Source organism: Ammospiza caudacuta, chromosome 9 (assembly GCF_027887145.1).
Source record: "Ammospiza caudacuta isolate bAmmCau1 chromosome 9, bAmmCau1.pri, whole genome shotgun sequence".
NCBI classification, from domain to species: Eukaryota; Metazoa; Chordata; class Aves; order Passeriformes; family Passerellidae; genus Ammospiza; species Ammospiza caudacuta.
In genome coordinates this window covers 20,443,149-20,461,750 of record NC_080601.1, presented here as the reverse complement: position 1 = coordinate 20,461,750, position 18,602 = coordinate 20,443,149, and the positions used below count along the sequence as shown (strand labels likewise).

Below are 18,602 nucleotides of genomic sequence, written 5' to 3'. Positions count from 1 at the left end.
ACTGCATGTGAACATTACCATTTTGCTCCTGCTGCTGCCCTAAAGAAAAGACTCAGTGCTTGGGAGCTGGTTGTCTGATGCTCTTGGTCACTGTCCCATGGATCTGAGTTCAGCTGTCACACCTCTGCACTTCACCTGCCTTCCCTGATAGTTATGGGAGTCCCTTGCAGAAAGGAGCAGGGGGTGAAGGTTATCTTGGTGTCTAGTGACAGGCAGGGCTCTTACCCTGTGCTCCTGTGGCTGTAGCACCCCTGCCTCAGTGGGATGTTATCTGTGGGGCTGGTCTTGGGGTTTGGCTTAGAAGGGGAACAGAAAGAAACACTGGGCAATGCAGAAAGGGAGGTTCTGAGTCACCTTCTCTGTTGAACAGAGCAGCTAAACAACACTCTCTCTTGTGAGAAATCTGAGGCTTTGTAAAGCCAAGCTTTACAGATCGTAAGTTTTACTTTCATTTTCTTGGCAGAACCTGATTTCAGGATCCTGTTACCCTCACAGTAGTTATTTCTGGGTTAAGAAGCTCAGCCTCAGCCAGCAACATATCTTACACTGGCTACTAGCACAGGTTCAGCCACCTGAAGCAGACAACTGCTGCTTGGATCTCTCCCAAAGTGCCAGACTTAATTCCTAAAAGATCAGCATCCCAAGCATTTGATATCTGTGCAGTAATACAGACTCAGAATTTCATCCAGTAATTTGAGTCCATGGAAAAGGCAGACACTTTCAGAGACCTCAAAAGAGCAGCCATTTTTTTCTTGCTTTGCAATTATGCCTTGGTATACTTGTAGTCTACTCTGGAGTCAGGATCTAAAACAAGGTCTTACAAATTAATTTATAAGAATCTTCCTCTGTGCCTTTCAAATCTCAGAAGACCTGATGAATTGACTGCAAAGGGCTGTGTGCACTATTTGAGCCCATTATAGAGCACATAATTCCTCTGTTCAATCACAGTTTAGCATATGAATTTTCTGTTTAATTAAAATTTGGAGGGGGAAAAAAGCCTATTTTAGGAAGTACTCCTGACAGGCTGTTTTCTTCTGAACAAGATAATAGCTTCAATGCAGAGAGGAGGAGGACGTAAGCAACACCATTGTTCTGTTTTCAGCCAGAAAAGCTAAAGGTAAGACATTTTGCTCAATTCTGAATTCAGTGGAACTGGGAATGAAGAAACATGGCAATATCTCACAGTCTTGTTCCCAACAGCAGGACCAGCTGATGATGGGAAGTGAATCATGAGACCCTGCGGTTCCTGCCTCCCCAGCTCCTGTTTGAAATCTAAGCTCCCTGTGGGCTGGGCAACAAGCTCCTTCTCACAGCTCCTGCCAGGCCCTTGGAGTTGATTGACAGTCTGCTTCAATTTACCAAGACTATCTTGTGGTTGTGGCAGCCCTGAAACCTGGGCCATCTGAGGACAGGGCTCATCCTGAGACCCTTCAGACACTGCCAGAGGCTTTCTCCAGAATGCAGTGAACATCCATCTTAAAAAAGGTGGCAATACAAGATGCCCCTGCACAAGGTCCCAGCTAAACCTGTCACTGCACAGAGCACTAAACAGTGTAGCACTAATGAGAACTGTTAGCAGTGGTCTGGTACAGCTCACATTTCTATTGGCTTTAAGCCTATGGACCCTATTTGAGGTTAACTGTGCCAGAATATCAGTCATAAAGGTATTTGAAATATATTTACAATGGCCCTGTAATAGCAGCAATAGCCTGCACCAATTACAAGGAAAAAGAGGAGCCTCAGCAAACAGAAAAATGCTTGGAAAAAAAGTATTTTGCATGTGGTAAAAAAACTGACACTCATTTTCACAATATTTTCAATGCTAATGGTGTCAGCACTCATAACTGCAAATTTGTTTCCTTCACAAAAACAAGAAGCATCAAACTTCATAAATGGGCTGCTAGTTTGCAAGGTGCAATTTAAGGAGTGTGAAAATAAATGACATATTTCTTAGTGTCAACAGCTATGTTAGAAATCATATAACTAGAAGTTTGTTCCCTAACACTCAGACCTAGGACTCCACCAACTGCTTCTCATTTTAGAATATTTCAGACCTTCTCCCAGTTACACTGGTGTCAACTCTTATTGTATCTTATTGTTATCCAGTTAAGCACCAGTAACCTCTTTCCTCAACACCTGAGCCTAAGGTACAGAGAGGGTTACCAAGGTAATCTGGAAACAAACTACAACGGAACAAAACTGGCTGTAACCAGGTAGAAAGAACCACATTTCTTCTTCCCATTTCACTCTGGTGACTACATTCTGCTTTCTTTACATGACAGCCATATCTGTCTCCTGCAGACCAGCGTGTTTTGGGAACAAGCTGCAATATGCTTATCTGGACACAAACGGTCAGAATTCTGGGCTCCCTACTTTTTGGGGAAGGCTAGACAGACAATGTTGTGCCAGCCTGTTCAGAGGCAGAAACCTAATACATCACCTAGTGCCAAATTTCACCTCTTCCTGACATATGGGTACAGGGGAGAAGATGAAGGGGGACAGAAGTTCTAGCTCTGTGATGTCATACATCATTACACTGGAGAATAGCATCCCTGATTTTTCACATTAAGAATTCCTGGCAACAGTGGTGTCTGTGTCCAGCTCTCTGGATTATCCTAATAGTGGGGGAACAACTGACAGTGACTTGGTACCATGGCAGCCAGACTGGGAGCACTGGGCTGTTGAGCACTGCTATAACTGGCTAGAAGTTCTTCTAGACTGGCTAGAAGTTCTTGGGCACCTGAGACCCCAGTACACTTGACTTGGGCAAGGTGTGATAGACCCCATTCTGGGAAGAGCTGCCACTCATGTTGTTTCTCTGTATGTGTTCCATCCCCCAACTTTCTCCTTCTTTTCCCAGCTGGTCTAGGCTCTGCGGGTGCAGCTCTTCCTGACTGGCTTCTTCCTCCTGTGAACAAGAAGAAAGTGTGACCTGCAATGTCAGCAAGCTACCAAGAAGTCTAGCAACACTGTAGGAGAGAGGCAAGGTGTGCAGGATACTAAAATATCTTCCCACATTCTCTCAGAAATTAGAACAAGCCTGCCTATTAAAGATCCAATACACTGAGGAATGCACATTCAAGCTTTAGACAAACAAGGAGAGATTCATCCCTTTTCATCCTTTATGAGCACCTTCACAGAAATGCTGTGGCACAGCAAATCTGCAAACAAACACACATAAGATTTTGGGCATGTTCAAAGGAGTAGGACCTCCCAAAACACTCTTTCAGATGCAAAGGGATAGCAAGACTACTCTGCAAAAGGGAGACTTCTTTCTGACTCTGCTAGGTCACTTTGTGCTGTTTGGCTATTCTCATTGTTGAAGCCACAAAACCATGGAGTAGTGACATGGCTCCCACATGCCTTGCTGCCTTTGACTTTAAAGCTGAAGATCCAAAATACACTGGTTGAATCAATATGGGCACTCTTTGGCAAAAGTCACAGTGTTATGCTATAAGCACACAGTTGGCCAATCTTCCACCACACATGTGATGAATGATCCACGGGCAAGATGTTAAGATCACAGTCCACAACAGCCATGAGCTGCTCTTGCTGGAAAGGACAGTTTGATCATTTTAATGCCTGAAGATGAGCAGCTAGAAAGCAACTGACAACAGGCAAATTTTACCCACTCCCATAGAGTTGAGGCTGGCCTCAAAGGAGCCAGAAGATGTGTTTAAAGGTATTAGGGTTAATCGTGGGGACATGAAAACAAGAGGCTTTATGTCATTTTGCTTAAACAGAAAAGGATTGATCATACACCCTGCCCAAGCCTTTTTATCTGAAGTCAATGAAGATTGGAAAAGCAAAGATGATACCAGGCCTTTTCTCCCAGCAGAGCTAGTCACCTGATCTGAAGCTGGTTCAAATGCATGGTGGAGGGCTACCAACCTTGCTAACATCACCCAGTGGTTTGCCCAACAGATCCTTCTTCTTCATCTCTTTTCTTTCTGGCTCTTTTCTTTCAAGCTTGTTCACCACTGCATCAATCTTGTAGCCAATGCTGTTTATGGAGTGTTCCAGCTGCAGCACACGGTGCAGGAGGCTGAGGGAGACATGGAGAGCATTTGTAAGCTTTTTCCTGTGATGAGTCAAGGGATTTGTTGCAGACATCTCCCAGAGACCTCAAATAGAAGTGAATGCTCCCAGATCACTGATTATGTCACCTACTGCTACACTGTGTTTTCATCTGTAATCAGTGGTTCTCTTTAGGATGGATCTAGACACAGCATAATTCCATTATTAAATATTGCACCTGCCTCTCCTTTGATATGGCCCTATGTGGTTTGCTCAGTGTTTCTCAGTAGCAGAATCAAGATATACTGATTCACTCTGCTGTGTTTATCCTGTGCTCCTCCTATGGAGAAAATAGCCAAGTGTTATTCTTGGAACTGAAGGATAAAGGCCAACTAGGCTATAAATCAAGGATATTTATTGCTACAGGACCTTCTGTAAAGGTACCAGCTTTCCCTCACCCAGTTATTTGGGCCACCTTCTGACCTGAAACATGCCAGCATATTGCCTGTGGCTAGATGACAGCTGAAGAGGTTAATCAAGAGGCAGAAAACAAAATTCCTTAATTGAGTCTTTTACAGGAAGAAGTAAACTACATTACTAGAACAGTCCCAGCTATCTCCTGACCTGCTTATTTACACAGGTGCAAGATAAAAGGGACAAGATCTTACTGAAGCTGCTCAGCATCACTGTAAAGAGTTACATCAGGGAAGGAAGCAGCAGGAAATTGGACCCCTCATTTGCTGGGTGTTTAAACTACTGACAGCACAAACATACACTTGGAACTCTTCTTTGGAGACCCAGGTGGCCTTATTGCTGTGGTTATTCCTTGCTTCCATGTAGGTCAGATTCTCATCCAGGTTGTTGTCAGCGTAGGATTTCCCCAAATTTTCAATCTCTGTGTTCAGAGCAACCTGGAAAACAAAGAAACTCCTGCAAATATGGATACTAATTCTGTGGCTGGCTTTACTGTCAATGACACATGAGCTTCACAGGCAAAATACACTCAGCTGCATGCAGGTGGAGTTGGAACTATATTTTAGTTGCCTGCTTAGTTCATACCATAAACCCAAAGATTCCTGAGGCCACTTTGCAGTGATGTCTGCCAAACAGAATTTTTTTTTTTTCCTTGCCCATTTTTTTTACCCTTTTTGCCTCTAGGTCATGCTTCATCTGCTGTTGCTCCTCTTCATCAAGGATGCGGTTGCCATCTTTGTCAAATCTGGAGAAAGCTGCTGTGATCTCATGGTCTGCATGGCCCAGTCTGCAAAAGAATAGAAAGAGAAAGCTCAAAGCATAGAATTATACGGTTAAGCTGTAACAGAGTGGGAATTTTGAAATCAGTGTATTGTTTCCTCCTGCCACTGATAAACCTAAACATCCCAAATGGGCAAGAGATAGTTATACAAACCTATTTAGAACAGGAAATTAAATATTTGAGGAAAGATAATTTTTTTTATTCTTAAATTGCCCAGATCTGAGCTAATCGCTCTTCTTGTCTTGAAAAGCAGAAAATTTAAATTACCTGTATTACTAAGAGAAAGGACTAAGTGGACATCCCTCAAACTGACTCACTTACTGCTTCAAGCTGTTCTTGAAGTCTTCAAAGTCCAGTTGTGTTGTTCCATTCTGCAGGGCTTTCTGCACCTCAGAAATCTGCTCTTTCTTCAGCTTCAGCCTCGTGAGTGTCCGGTTGTAGCTCTGTGACCAAAGCCACAGACACAGAATCATGCACACAAAACAGTGAAAAGTAGAGCAGAGTGGGCAGTGTGATAGAGGTGAGCATATGCTAAGTAATAGCAGGAGTTTTCAAGCTCTCCACAAGCAAAAAATAAAGCACTGCAGTATAAACCTCATCTCCAAACTAGAATCACACCTTCAGAGTGATACTAACACGCTAACCCTCTGCTTTTCTCACCCCAGTTCTTCCTTTATCTGATTTCCCAACACATCAGCTGTTTAAGATTACTATCTCAATTACTATTCCTTGTAGAATATTGATCTCACAGCAGAATTGTGACCTTCCAGGAACTTTTCTGGAATTTGTCCATGGGAAAGACAGATTTAACCTGCTACAATTGTGCCACTGTAACAGGCTCAACTTAGCACAACAGGACTTGCCATTTTTTCAATCAAAGTACATTTTATGAAGGACTGAAAGAGCTTTGTCTAGAGACCATACTGGGAAGAAAAGTCTCTCAGAAACACTACATAAAGTAACAGGATTAACCCAATACCTGCATTCTCATCTTCCCATTGCCAAAGGTCTGGGAGCTTGATTTATCCCAGAAAGGAATTGTGACTTGCGCACACAAAGAAGGGGGATCTGGATTGGCAGCCACTGTTTCTCTCTAGTAAATTCCAGTTAGGTCAGGGACTTCCAAAAATGCTTCATGATTTAGCTAGAAAGTAGCACAGCTTTCACTATTCATCACCTGCTTCAAGATGTCAGAGAGCTGCAGCTCATCCTTCTGGCTCGAAAGCTCCTCCTTGACTTCTGAGTAGGTGTCATTGATGATGGCCAGGAACATGTTCTAGGAAAAGGGGAAGCAGTGAGATGAATATGCATGAGACATCCTGCCTGCTCCATCAGCTGAAACAGCAAGAAACAGACACAGATGTGCAAGACTTAGTTAAACAAGGAGTTGTTTCCCTATGGGATATCTCTTGGGCAAATTAAAGAGGGTCAAGAAAAGGCCTACTTCAGCCACACCATGTTTTCTAAAGTTTTTGCAGTTAAAGCAGTGGCTGAAAGTACATTTATTCCCGCCTCAAATACTACCTTTGGTAGTTTCTCTTGCAAAATCTTAGGTTACATATGGACTCCTGACACTGAGTGTGTAACCTGGTTATTATGAACATTCCTCTGCATCCATTGCCTAGGAAGCCAGTCAGTTTCAGTTTTCACCTTAAGAGATGTTGGCCCTTAATCACCCTAAATAAGCAAATCCCCACTTGTAGTAACACACTCTTTACCTACTGTAGTCTATTTGCACTGCAAAGCTATTGTAACTGAAACTTCTTTTCTAAGCATTTTCACCTAACCCAGGGATTGTCAGGAGGGGTCTCTCAAACACTGCCTTCAATACAGGGACAAGGAGGACTTTGTTGCTTACCAGAAGCACAAAGAAAACAAAGAACACATAGGTGACAAAGTAAAGAGGCCCAAGCACCCTGTTGGCATTGTCAATGGAATTGTAGTCAAAATCACCAAGAATGATCCGAAACTGGGTGAAACTGGGGGAAAGAAAGAGCACAGGGTGACACAAAGGCACACACAAACAGTCCTGAGGTGAACCTGAACCTCCCTGCAGCCCAGATGGGCACAGGCAAAAACCAGAGCAGGGTCTAAGTCACTCCAGAGTGGCAAGTTAAATGCATCCATAGTATTTCAGGAGTGAAGCAAGCTGATCTGGTTAGAGCAAGAGGAAAATAAAACATGGTTTCCACACAAATTCAGGCTGTCCAAAGTGTGTTTTGGTGTAAATAGGAGTCAAAAGCAAAACAATCTGAATTTTCCCTGATTAAAGGCATTTGACTCAATGAAGCCATCTCTTGCAAGAAAGTTTGTGAGACTCTGGAGGGACGTTAGAACTGGATAGTGCTCTTCAACTTTTGTAGTTCATAGCCCCTATAATGATGGGTGTTTAAGTGTATTGATCCCAAGCTTCCTTATCTCTGTTTTCTCTTGTAGACCCTTCAAAGGCAGGACTTGGATGCCCAGAGGTCTGTGGGACACAAGCTGAAAACCATTGCTGTAGCAGATACCTCCATTAACATCACACATTACTTGAGCAGGCCCATGAACTGCAGGATTGTCTGAGAGGGGATTTTAACTCACTTCCCCAACACTCCTTTCCTTCCACATGTGCTCATGCACCCACCTCCATCTCAGATATATTGATCAGTATCTGTGGGATTTCTATGGAAATAGATGTCCTTACCAATATCCACCATATCTCTTGTCCTTACTGATAAACACCAGACAAACAGAAATCTGCCTGTAGCCCTCAGTTTTCTTATTGTATTCTTTCGTCCATGAAGATGTCAGTCACAACCAGAAGGCTGTGAGCAACTTATTAACTATTGTGGCTTTATTACAATGAGATACAACAGGTGTCTGATTGTCATTGAGATTTGCAACTGGGGGGAAGAGTGGAAAGCAGCTAAAATTATTTTGATAAAATTATGGAAACACAGTACTAGCTTACACACTTACATGCATTTAACAAAGGTACTGAAGTTTTCCACTTGTGTCCCAAAAAGAAGGTAACCCAGCTGGGCGTAGGCAAAGAAGACAATGAAGAACATGATGGCAAAGCCCAGGATGTCCTTGGCACAACGTGCCAGTGTGGAGGAGAGCTGGGTCATTGTTTTGTTAAAGCTAATGTACTTGAATATCTGCAGGATGGAAGAATGGGGACAAAGTTAGGCCAAACCACCAGCTAGGTCAGTCCCTCTCACGCATGCACGTGCTTACTAAGACAAGAGGTTCACTACAGGACCAAAGTACTGAAGAGAAAGGTGGCTAGGGAATGGTGGCTTAGTCTTCAGGACATTTATCCCAGGTGTGCCACCATCCTTATCTGGGTTCATAAACATACGACTTTGTTCGCTTTGTCAAAGGAAAATATAAACAGGGACTGCTGGAAAAACAAATCTCTTAAGGCTGATGAGGAGCCCCTTGGTGGCTTTCTGCCACACCAAGATGCTTTAGTTGAAATGCAAAGTCCATGTCAACAGATGAGTCATTTCCAGCTCTTGAATGATCATAATGGAAAAAAATATGATTTGCAGATTATCCTCAAGAATACCAAAATAGTATAGGATGGACAAAGTTACATGGTACTCAGCATTTTCTAAAACCACTTTTACACCGCAGTGTCTGAGCTCATATCCCTGAGGGTTACCTCTGAATAACTGACCTCAGAATGAAGGGTGAAAAGTTGCCCAGATTAACTGCAAAACAGACCATATGACTTCAAGGAAAATTCTCTGTTCTATAACTGTTCTATAGCTGTTACACTCATTTACTCAGAGGGATGGAAGAGACAACCCTCAAGCTATCCAGAAAGAGAGGCCTGACTGGAGACCTGGCACCTCCCAGATCCCTTACAGTACCTTGATCCAGGCAAAAAATAAGTTGACTGCATTCATATTGTTGTACTGGGTCTGCCAGAACGCCAGGAATTCAAAGTCTGCGTAGGTGTTGGGGTGCTCCAGCAGCTCTCCCAGCAGCCTGTTCACCTCTGTGGTGCGAAAGATGTGAAACCCAATGGCAACAATGGAGAGCTGCAAAGAGGAAGAGGAGTAGTCTGCAGCAATCGCTGTTTCTGTGCTTTCCATGGAAATTAAATGTCACAGAACTCATTGCAATCCCACTTCAGAGCTGCAGTCTAGTGGTGGGCTATGAAAATATGATGTGCTGAATGATACCCTGACTTCAGTCTCTTGGGCATCTGTAAGAATTTTCTCCTAGCAGTTCTTCCAGACAGAAGAGCATGTGTTCATTTTAGTATTAGAGCAAAATGTGCAAGTTCTTGTCTTATCTAGACTAATTTCCACTTTCCTTCATTTATTTGCCTCTTACACACCCCTGCCATTCCTCCCCCAAAAAGTGAGCAAGGATCCTCACCAGAATGACAACCACATCCAGAATGTTCCAGATGCTGGTGAAGTACTTAAACTTGTGGATACGGAGCTCCAAAGCCTCTTCCACCACGTAGTAGAAGATGAAGACACAGAATACAATTTCACAGGCAACAATGAAGAAGTCCCATGTGCTGACATATCGTATAAGCTTCACTGTCCGGATTTGCCAGGAGGGAATGGCACCACCAGTGGCTGGAAACTCAACCACTAACCTTGAAGGGGACAAGGAAACAATTTCAAACTAGGGGATGGAAGCTCAGAGATAATTTTGAGAGGCATCCAATTGAGCATGAACTATCCACCAGACCATGAGTGAAAGCATTGTGTATGTGTTTGTGCAGCCATGTCTCTGCTGCTTCACTGCCTGTGATAGGAAAGGGTAAAAGGTGACAAGAAGTGTGACTGGTTATTTCAGGAAGACCAAGACTTCTCACTAAACCATGCAAATTCTACTGACATCACTCAGTAGTAGTAGAGGGGTGGTCACTACCCCACTGGTGGACCATAATAAAATATTTGTATTTTGAGAAATAAATTGAGGCACTGAGGAAGATGCAAGAGGCTGAAGAATTTTCATCTGGACTCAGCTTACCTCAGAACACAGAACAGATTGATATTTGCATTATACACAGAGAAATCAATAAAGACAACTCGTGTTCCCCGATCCAGCCACAGTTTCTCCTTCAAGACCTGCAGGGCTTCAGCACTCTCTTCTCTGGTCATCTTGAGGTCTATGTAGTATCCTCCCCCACTGTAACTGGTTAGTCTTCCCCAGTGAGATGAACCACCCAGCTCCTCCTCAGAATGGTACCTCCACCTGCAACAGACAAGGCACAAAGAAAGGCTTCACCTGCCCAGGCTTGAATATGGCCTTGTGCCCTGGAAAAAATATATCTTCAAGGGGCAGAGCAGTTTTCAATTGAAGCAATTGAAGAATTGGCATTTAATTCCTACTCCTGATCTCACCCTACATAATACTGGTAACCATTATGGTTAGTTTTCTGGTTTAGTGCTTCCCAGCAGTGACACAACATGATTTGCAATACTATGGAGGGAAAATGCTGAGGTTTGTTGGCTATATCAGTCTTGTTTTCATGGAGGTTATTCTCAGCATCTACTCTCTTACCTTCTACCACATCCTACACCGCCATCTGCTTAGAATGCTCTTGTACTCATATTTCCTAATGAATAATAGTTTCTCATTCATGGATCAAGATTCACACAGAGAGAAGTGAGCAGAGATATTAAACTGCAGTTACCTCACATTATTATAGAGAAACAGGTTGTCAAGATGAAAGAATTGCACTCCCTTTTCTCTGGCTCCTGAAATCCCAGAGGAAAGCAAATGGTAACTTGCCAGCTAAATGTCAGCTTGCCATTTAATGGATCTGGTCCCAGAGGTCTTCATTTATTCTCACTCTCTTAAAAATAGGCAACAATTTCTTCCTATATTCCCACTGTATTTTTTAATGGCTTTCCCAACATGGAAACTCATTCTATTGTACTTCCCCCAAAAAGACACTTGACATTATTGATAGACAAAAAGGAATTTCTGCCTCTGACTGCAAGGGCAATTCCAGCCTTATGTGAGAAACTCACCCTTGGCATCCTGCAGCTCAGCAGCTCTTATTTGAATGAGAAGAGACTCGTTTGGATTAGATGTACTTACGCCGTTCCATTGATGAGCCCAAAGGAGAGCCTTTCCTCCTTGTCTTCAGAGTATACATCATAGCAGCCAGAGATTTCCTCCTTGAAGTCATCGTGGACCACACAGGAGTTGTTCTTCACCTTCAGCTGCCTCATGCGTGGGACACCCAGCAGCAGGTTTTCGTAATAGATGTATGACTGCGTGCTGTGCGCCGCCAGGGACTCGTTGTTGTACCACTTGGTCCAGTATAGGTTGTCCAGCAGGGGCCCTTGTGCATACTGCAAAGGAGGCAGAGGAGAACAACTCCTTTGTAGCTCACACATTCTCTTAGTCTGGGATTGAGGTAGTGAGACCTGACCCACCCCTCTCTGGTCCCCAAGATGAAGAGTAGCCAAAGTTTGTGTTGCATGTACGTTAACGAGAGGAAAGACCAGGGCTGGTGGTAGAGGAGGGATGCTGGGCAGCAGGGTCATCATTGGTTTCTCACAGCCCTGTAATGTGTCTGTGGCACCTTCTGTGCCTAATGAAGAGACAAAAGCCCTACAAGTCTCATTGTCTCTTCTACTTCAGTCAGCACAAGTCTCAAGGAACTGCCTTGGCGCAAGTTGCGAATGATGAAAAGTGCATGTGCCAGTGTCCTGGAAACAGTGGTGGTGAAACAATAGGGCCATTGTTGGCTGGAGTGTTTTAATGTGACAGAAAAAGGCAACTCTAATTGACAAATAACTTCTGGCTGTCAGAGATAAGTGGTTGCAATACCTCAATGGCCTTCACTGAGGCTCTTGTTATTCTTTCATCCATTCTTTCACAGAAATATGTTAGAACCCAGATGTTTGTCCCCTTCATTCTCTTTGATAAAAGTCACTGCAAATTTTAATCCAGCTTCTTCCTAAAGAATCTATAGATTAGACAAGCCCAGGCATGAATTACAGGCAGGTTAATTTTGATGTTCTCAAAATATCATGAAAATGGACATGGCCTATTACTAAGACACCAGCTAGAAGACATTGTACTCTAGGATTCAAGTCCACTTGTGTCACAAGGAAATCTGAAGTAAATCCCTTGGCTTCTCTAGGCCAGTACTTCCTATCTGTGCAATATCACCAAAATTATTTTTTTTAATATCCTGCCTGTTTTACTGAGAAATGGACTCTTCTGGGCACACACAAATCTTAGCCTAGCCAGTATTCTGGACTCAGTGCTCAGGGATACACTATACTTGAAATCAGTTAATATTTTGAATGCAAATGTTATTGTGACTATTGCTAGTAGCTGGCAAAAGCTTGTGGCAGCAAAACGTCTGCTGAAATCACTAGATAGTACTTCAGAGGGAACTGAATATCCCAGTCCAGCTGAGTTTCAGGGTTCCCATGGCAGGCCAGATTGGTACTCACCACCCAGAAGTCAGCCATGCTGCTGATGGACTGGAAGGAGACACGGCCATCTGTAGAGGTCTGCAGGAAGAGCTCAGACATCACTTTGGTGTAGTAATAGGCATTGGAACTTGTCATTCCATATGTCACTAAGAGAACAAGAGGAGGGTCCTTTCTTATACCTGAATACTGGCACCTGATATTTATTTATATATTCACTTTCTGTGTACCTTATATTTTCACAGGTAAGCTGAACAAGACACAGGAGAATAAATTTTAGGGTTTTCTGCTTTCTTAGAGATTTACAAACTTATCTGCTCTATGTTGCAGAGTTTAAATTGTCAGACTGAACAAATGTAAGAGTTAAGTTGTAAGAGAAGACCATTGGAGGATACAACTGAACATTCTGGATAACAGTTTTTGTTCCCAGACAGAATTTCTGAGGGAAATTTTATTTTTCAGAACAAAGTCGATGACCTATATTTTGAATTTCTGATGTGAAGTCATGAGGGCACAAAGACCACCTTATTTTCCCAAGTGAAAAGCTCCAGGTAAGTTTTCATCTACCAAGAAACCCCAAGAGGAGCAGGCTCTAACTTCCACAAACATGTTGTTTCAACTCTCCAGTGCTCCTTCCTTCAGGAAAACATCCATCATGGTGATCACTAAGAACATGTCCTACTCTTGAAAGGACACCAGGAGAATAAAGCACCTGACATTCAAGACACAAGCCCCCACACCTCCTGGATGAGTCAGTGTGTGACAACACGTACATCTGTGTGCGACAACGCGTACGTCCGTGTGCGTGTCTTGGTTCTTTAGGAAGAGCGACTGAAGCACTGTCTCCCTGACACAGCATGATAGTAACTTAGGGTGGTATTGTCTGTCCATCTCTCCTGCTGTTGGGTCCATGAAATATAACCCTCCTCACTGTCCCATGCCACAGGTGCTCACTGGTGATAAGGAATGAACCTTAGCAGAACCAAACAGCCATTGTCCTACTGGCACAAAGTCCATATTAGCATTGCCATTCACTACAGGGACACATTACACTCACTCAATAACAACAGGGTGAGCTGTCATCTGCTTTATCGCCTCAGCCACCCATCCAGTCTCAGAGGGGAAAATCTCTCTGAATTGTCTTTGCTACCAGCAAGTTTCTAGAGCTACTCTCTGGGGGTTGAGCATTTGCTGAGAAACTGAGAAAAGACCTTGGGCAGATTCTCCTAGGACTGTGGAGTCAGTGGCTAGAACTGATTATGCCAATCAGAAAGTACTGCTTAAGTCTAACTAGCATCAGTTAGCACTGGTCACTAATTTTACTTCTCTGTGCAGCATCAATTCTTTAAGGTAATGACAACTTCTTGCTGCTGTGAACACCCATACAATAAATGTAACATTTACAGCAGAGCAAGGAAGACTAGTAATAAAATCTCACATTATTCCCCTCATGCTGCACACAGAAATGGTGCCTATGAGATATGACAGCTACTTACAGAGACAGATGTCCACCAAGAACATAACATAGACCAGCAGTTCTCGCAGGGTGGTCTTCACATACAGCTCCCTGTTTTCAGCTGTGTTCTCAGTCAGTGTAGTGCCCCACAGACCTGTTGGGTATAAAGAAGGAACTGTAGAATTTTTCATGGCCATTCTCAACGGCCATGCGAGGAGCTGTAATCCTGTTCCAAAAAAGCACTGTTGGGAGTTGAAGTTTAGTGGCTTTTTGAGGCCAAGTCACTTTTCATTTCAAAATCTGACTAAAAACATTTGCTAAATACCCCTAAGAAGAACCATTCCAGCATGCATAAAAGATTTTTAGCTAACCAACACTGAAATATACTGGATTTTTATTTTGCTAAATCACTATTTCGTTTTATGTTTCTTCTGTTTTCAGTTCATTATAGCCTGATCTTTTCCTGACTGTGTTTCAGCTTACTCTTTGCAGAAGTTCAGTCTTTGTCACAAATGCTCTTGAAACCATAATATTTCATCTCAGTCACCCATGTGCCAACAGCTGACTTTCTGAGAGGTCTTTCATTCCAGAACTGCATCTGGTGTTAGCTTTACAACTATTACTCCTTTTATTGTATACTGAACCATTAGGGTCCAAATATTTGTCTCTTGCTTACCTAAAAACCCTTGCAGTTTTCTTATTGGTCATATAACTCAATCAAATAACACAACTCAGTATTTTCAGCACAACATTTAGAGCCAAATTATCTTCAGGACATCTAACAATGGAGCTTAGCTGAATCCAATACACTAATTGCACCAGCTAAAGATCCTATTTCTTCACACAACTCATTAAATGTCACCAGGGTCATCAATAAGAGAGAAATGCTTCCTTTAAAAGAAGCCTTGATATTTTGTGTTTGATGAACCACCTAATACCATTAGTGTATTTGTTTGTTCTTTTTGTAATGGCTTTCTGTTGTGATTTCTGGAATGCTCCTGAAGTTGAAAGGCATAAGAACTTTCAATTGAAAGCCTGGTGATGAAAGCCTTGTCAATAATTGCCATGGTCTTGCTGCTTTCTGCAGCTCCTAAAGAGCTCAGCCCTGATTCCTATCCCCAGTGGGATGAAACAACCTTCTTCCTGCAAACCAGGATCAAAGCTGATCAAAGGCCCTACACTTGAAGTCATCTCCGGCAGATACAAACTTCTTTTTTGTCTGGAGTAAGCAAAAGTGTTCTAGTGGTCTGTGTGCATTTATCCTGTCATTTTGATAGCTCTTTGGCATCTCAAGAGATTAGACAGTTTTCTGCACCATTAACTACCATAGTGACCATAGTGATGTTGCAGCATCTGCCATCACATCTGCGCAGGCAAACCAGGAGCCTGTTCTGGACAATCCAGACCAGCAAGAGAAATGACAGCCTGGAGATGATCTGGACTAACTCCTGAGGAGAAGAAAGTATCATATGATCTACAGGAATCTTCACAATGGACAAAAATCACTTTTAAATTACTACCTTCATCCTTAGATATGACTACACCACAATCTTTTAACAGGTTTGTTTGGGGTTTTTTTCCATAAGCAGGAAACCCCTACTATCCATATGTTTGGAGCAAATGCACAGGCTTTCTTTACTTTTAGAACAGTAGTGCACTCAGGAACACCCAAATTCAAGGAGACTCTAATATCCTTGAGAACTTGGTTCAGACTCTTGCCCAAAATGATACCTGGAGGACCATGAGGCTGCTCCAGTCCTTCCAGATTGCGTTAGTTGTAATACTGTATCAGCTGAGGTTTATTTTCAGCTATGTCTTTAGGAAACATGCCAGGGAGATCTATCACCTCATACATGAAGCATGTCCCCATCTGTGTCTCCTTTGGCACCACCTACCCCCTTGGGGATGCAGCTATTTTGGACATGACATTTGGAGTAGAAGGACTCAAGGCTAGAAGGTATCCAGTCTTCCTTATGGCACCTTGAATGACCACCCAGAACCCATGTGGCTGAGCAAAGAAAAAATAACAGAACCTAGAAAACAGGCTATGAATGCAATCCTTTTATGTCTCACCTTCCTGATAGTTAACAAGTAACTGATAAGAATTACTGGCAACACCTACATTATCACCAGACTTGTGACCCAGGTGAGTGACTAGCTCACGGTCTCAGGTACAGCTGGAGATCCTCTTCCAAAGGCAGTGGGAAGCTGGGTACTCCTCATCAACCACCATACACCCATACCCAGCCAAGTCTGCCCATGTGCAGGCCATGGACCAGCAGAGGTGGCAGGAGGCAGGCAGGAACCAGGACACAGAGCTGCTTGCACACTGCTTAGAGAGGAACAGTCCTGAGCACTGGCACCAGGTGCAGCAGCTACTCGCTACTAACCCAGCACAGTAACTGATGAGGACAAGAAAAAAGATTAATAATCCAACTATTGCCTCTAGCTATGGACATGTAATCCCAGGAAATGGTTTTTAAGCAAAAAACCCAACCTCTTAAACTCTCATTGTTTAACTAACTTATATGTACTACTTCTATTTTCCATGTGAGACACCAAGGTGATTAAATGGAAAGGGAAAAGCCAGCAATGGAGAGGCAATGAAAAATGATGAGCACCTAGTAAAGATGCAAAGGAAGGAAGCAAATCCTTCAAGGAAAAAGTCCCCACTTCTGTGAGGCTCAGAGAGACCTTTGGTCTGTCTGCACTGGCCTTTGGATTCCCAGCTTTGGTATTTCCTTCAACCCTATTTACCACCCTTAGTGTCAGGACACGCTGCTGCAACAGTCAGAAGAAGAAAATGATGTGGTATCTTGACAGTTACCATCATTTGCATGCTCCAAATTCAACTCTGGCAGCTCACAAATGGAAATTTGATGTTAAAGTATGGATATGGTTTTCCATTTTAAGTCTCAAACAATGCCTAGAAGAAAGCATTTCAGAATAAACCAGGTAAATGATACACTGCCTAAGAGTAATCTGTAATTAGCTACCAAACCCACTCAGCACTCTTCCTTGGCCAGGAGAAATCTCTAAAGCCTCTGCTCTGAATTCCATGTGAGATAGTAGTGTTAGACTGTAATGGCAATGGCAAAAGCATTGATCACAGAGGGGCTGTGCAATTCAGGACCAAACTGTACTGTTATTCACCCACTCATACTGTTAGAGGGTATGGCTCTGAGAGGGGTTCTTACCTTCCAAGTGAGGAAAAAAAAAAAAGACACGTTGGCAAGAAATTTTTTTCTTTGCTTTATCCTTCCTGTTTTTAAAATATTGTGATCTTATGCCTTCTATAAGAAACTGTTCAAATAATGCCCTTACCCAGGACTGTATTCTGACAGGAGACTTATCTTGCCCCCAGGGTTTTGTTTGCCTCTGAATAAGCCTACATAATATTTTATTCCCCTTTGTCTTTTAAACTGGAAACAGCACCTCTTTCAGCTATCTTCAAGCAAAACATTATTTGACACATTGCTCTAATCCCCTACATTTCAGTCCTGACAGTGCTAGATTTTCTCTGGTAGATAGGGCTATAAGTTCTTATGCTACTGTAGCACAGGGGCCAATACCATTCTATCTAGAAAATGCACACAAAGACAGAATAGTCTCACCACCACAGTGATGGCTTCTGGGGATTCAGACCACCTAAGACCTGCCAACAGATTCACTGCATGACCTTGAGCATGAGACCCACTAAGTCTTATGGTAAAGGTAACAGGACAGACCATGAAGCTACAGCAAGGCACACAGAACAAGGATACTCCTTTCAGGTCAGCCAAAGATGATCTCTGGAGTAATGCTACTGCATGTTGAACAGGTCCCTGGGCTTCACAGACACTATGAGGTTTTTGCCATCTGCATCCCTTCTCTTCCTCCCCTCACCATTGCTCTGAGGGCTAATAAGTCCCTTCTAATGAGATAGAGATTTACCTCGGATGCCTCGGAAGATGTAGAAGCAGCACTTGAGGAAAGGACTTGTCCTCCCATTCACAGCTTTGCTCTGTTCTTCCTGGTAGGGCAGCGCATCCCCAACCTCTTCAAAATTCTCGTAGGGACTCTCCAGGACAGGTTTGGGGTTGTAGATGGTTTGAATTTTCAAGGAGGTAGAGGGAGAGCCATTGTAAACAGGATTGTCCCAAGCTTTCTTCCCCACTGTCTCCAGTTCATGCACCTCTGATACTTTAAAGTGGCTCTCAGCTCTGTTCTTTAGGTGAGACATATTCATGACTACTCACTGCCAGCAGAAGTACTTTTTAGCTGGAATTGTGACGATTGCCTGCCCAGACTGGAATTAAAAGTTAGCAGAGAGATAATCAGTGCCAAACAGCTTGTCTGCCTCAGCAGCCAGGAGAGGGCACACCAGCAGCTCCCCACAGACAGTAAGCATCCTCTCTTTCTTTTATATCAGCTCAGCTGGTGACACCGACCAGAGGGGTGGCACTGCCCCTTGTTAGGA

The 18,602-nt window shown here is 43.2% G+C and overlaps 1 protein-coding gene across 1 annotated transcript; it reads right to left on the bottom strand.

Annotated features, from left to right (window-relative positions):
• Positions 1-2,722: 2,722 nt before the first annotated feature.
• PKD2L1 (polycystin 2 like 1, transient receptor potential cation channel) lies at positions 2,723-18,371 on the bottom strand. The gene is made up of 15 exons (XM_058810152.1): positions 18,077-18,371; positions 14,184-14,297; positions 12,709-12,836; positions 11,336-11,592; positions 10,259-10,483; positions 9,650-9,878; positions 9,136-9,306; positions 8,234-8,415; positions 7,131-7,251; positions 6,450-6,548; positions 5,594-5,715; positions 5,161-5,278; positions 4,792-4,928; positions 3,892-4,045; positions 2,723-2,908 (listed from the first exon to the last, which is right to left on the bottom strand). The coding sequence occupies exons 1-15, from the start codon at positions 18,369-18,371 to the stop codon at positions 2,723-2,725; spliced, it is 2,538 nt and encodes an 845-aa protein (XP_058666135.1).
• Positions 18,372-18,602: the final 231 nt, after the last annotated feature.

What these genes read in the sequence shown, in the direction of transcription:
- PKD2L1 (XM_058810152.1), bottom strand. Translation starts at nt 18,371, where the DNA reads ATGAATATGTCTCACCTAAAGAACAGAGCTGAGAGCCACTTTAAAGTA. An exon ending in GCATGGCTGACTTCTGGGTG is followed by an intron (nt 11,593 to 12,708) that starts GTGAGTACCAAT and finishes CCTCCTTTGCAG; the next exon opens with TATGCACAAGGGCCCCTGCT. An exon ending in ATGACCTAGAGGCAAAAAGG is followed by an intron (nt 4,929 to 5,160) that starts GTAAAAAAAATG and finishes TTTGTTTTCCAG; the next exon opens with GTTGCTCTGAACACAGAGAT.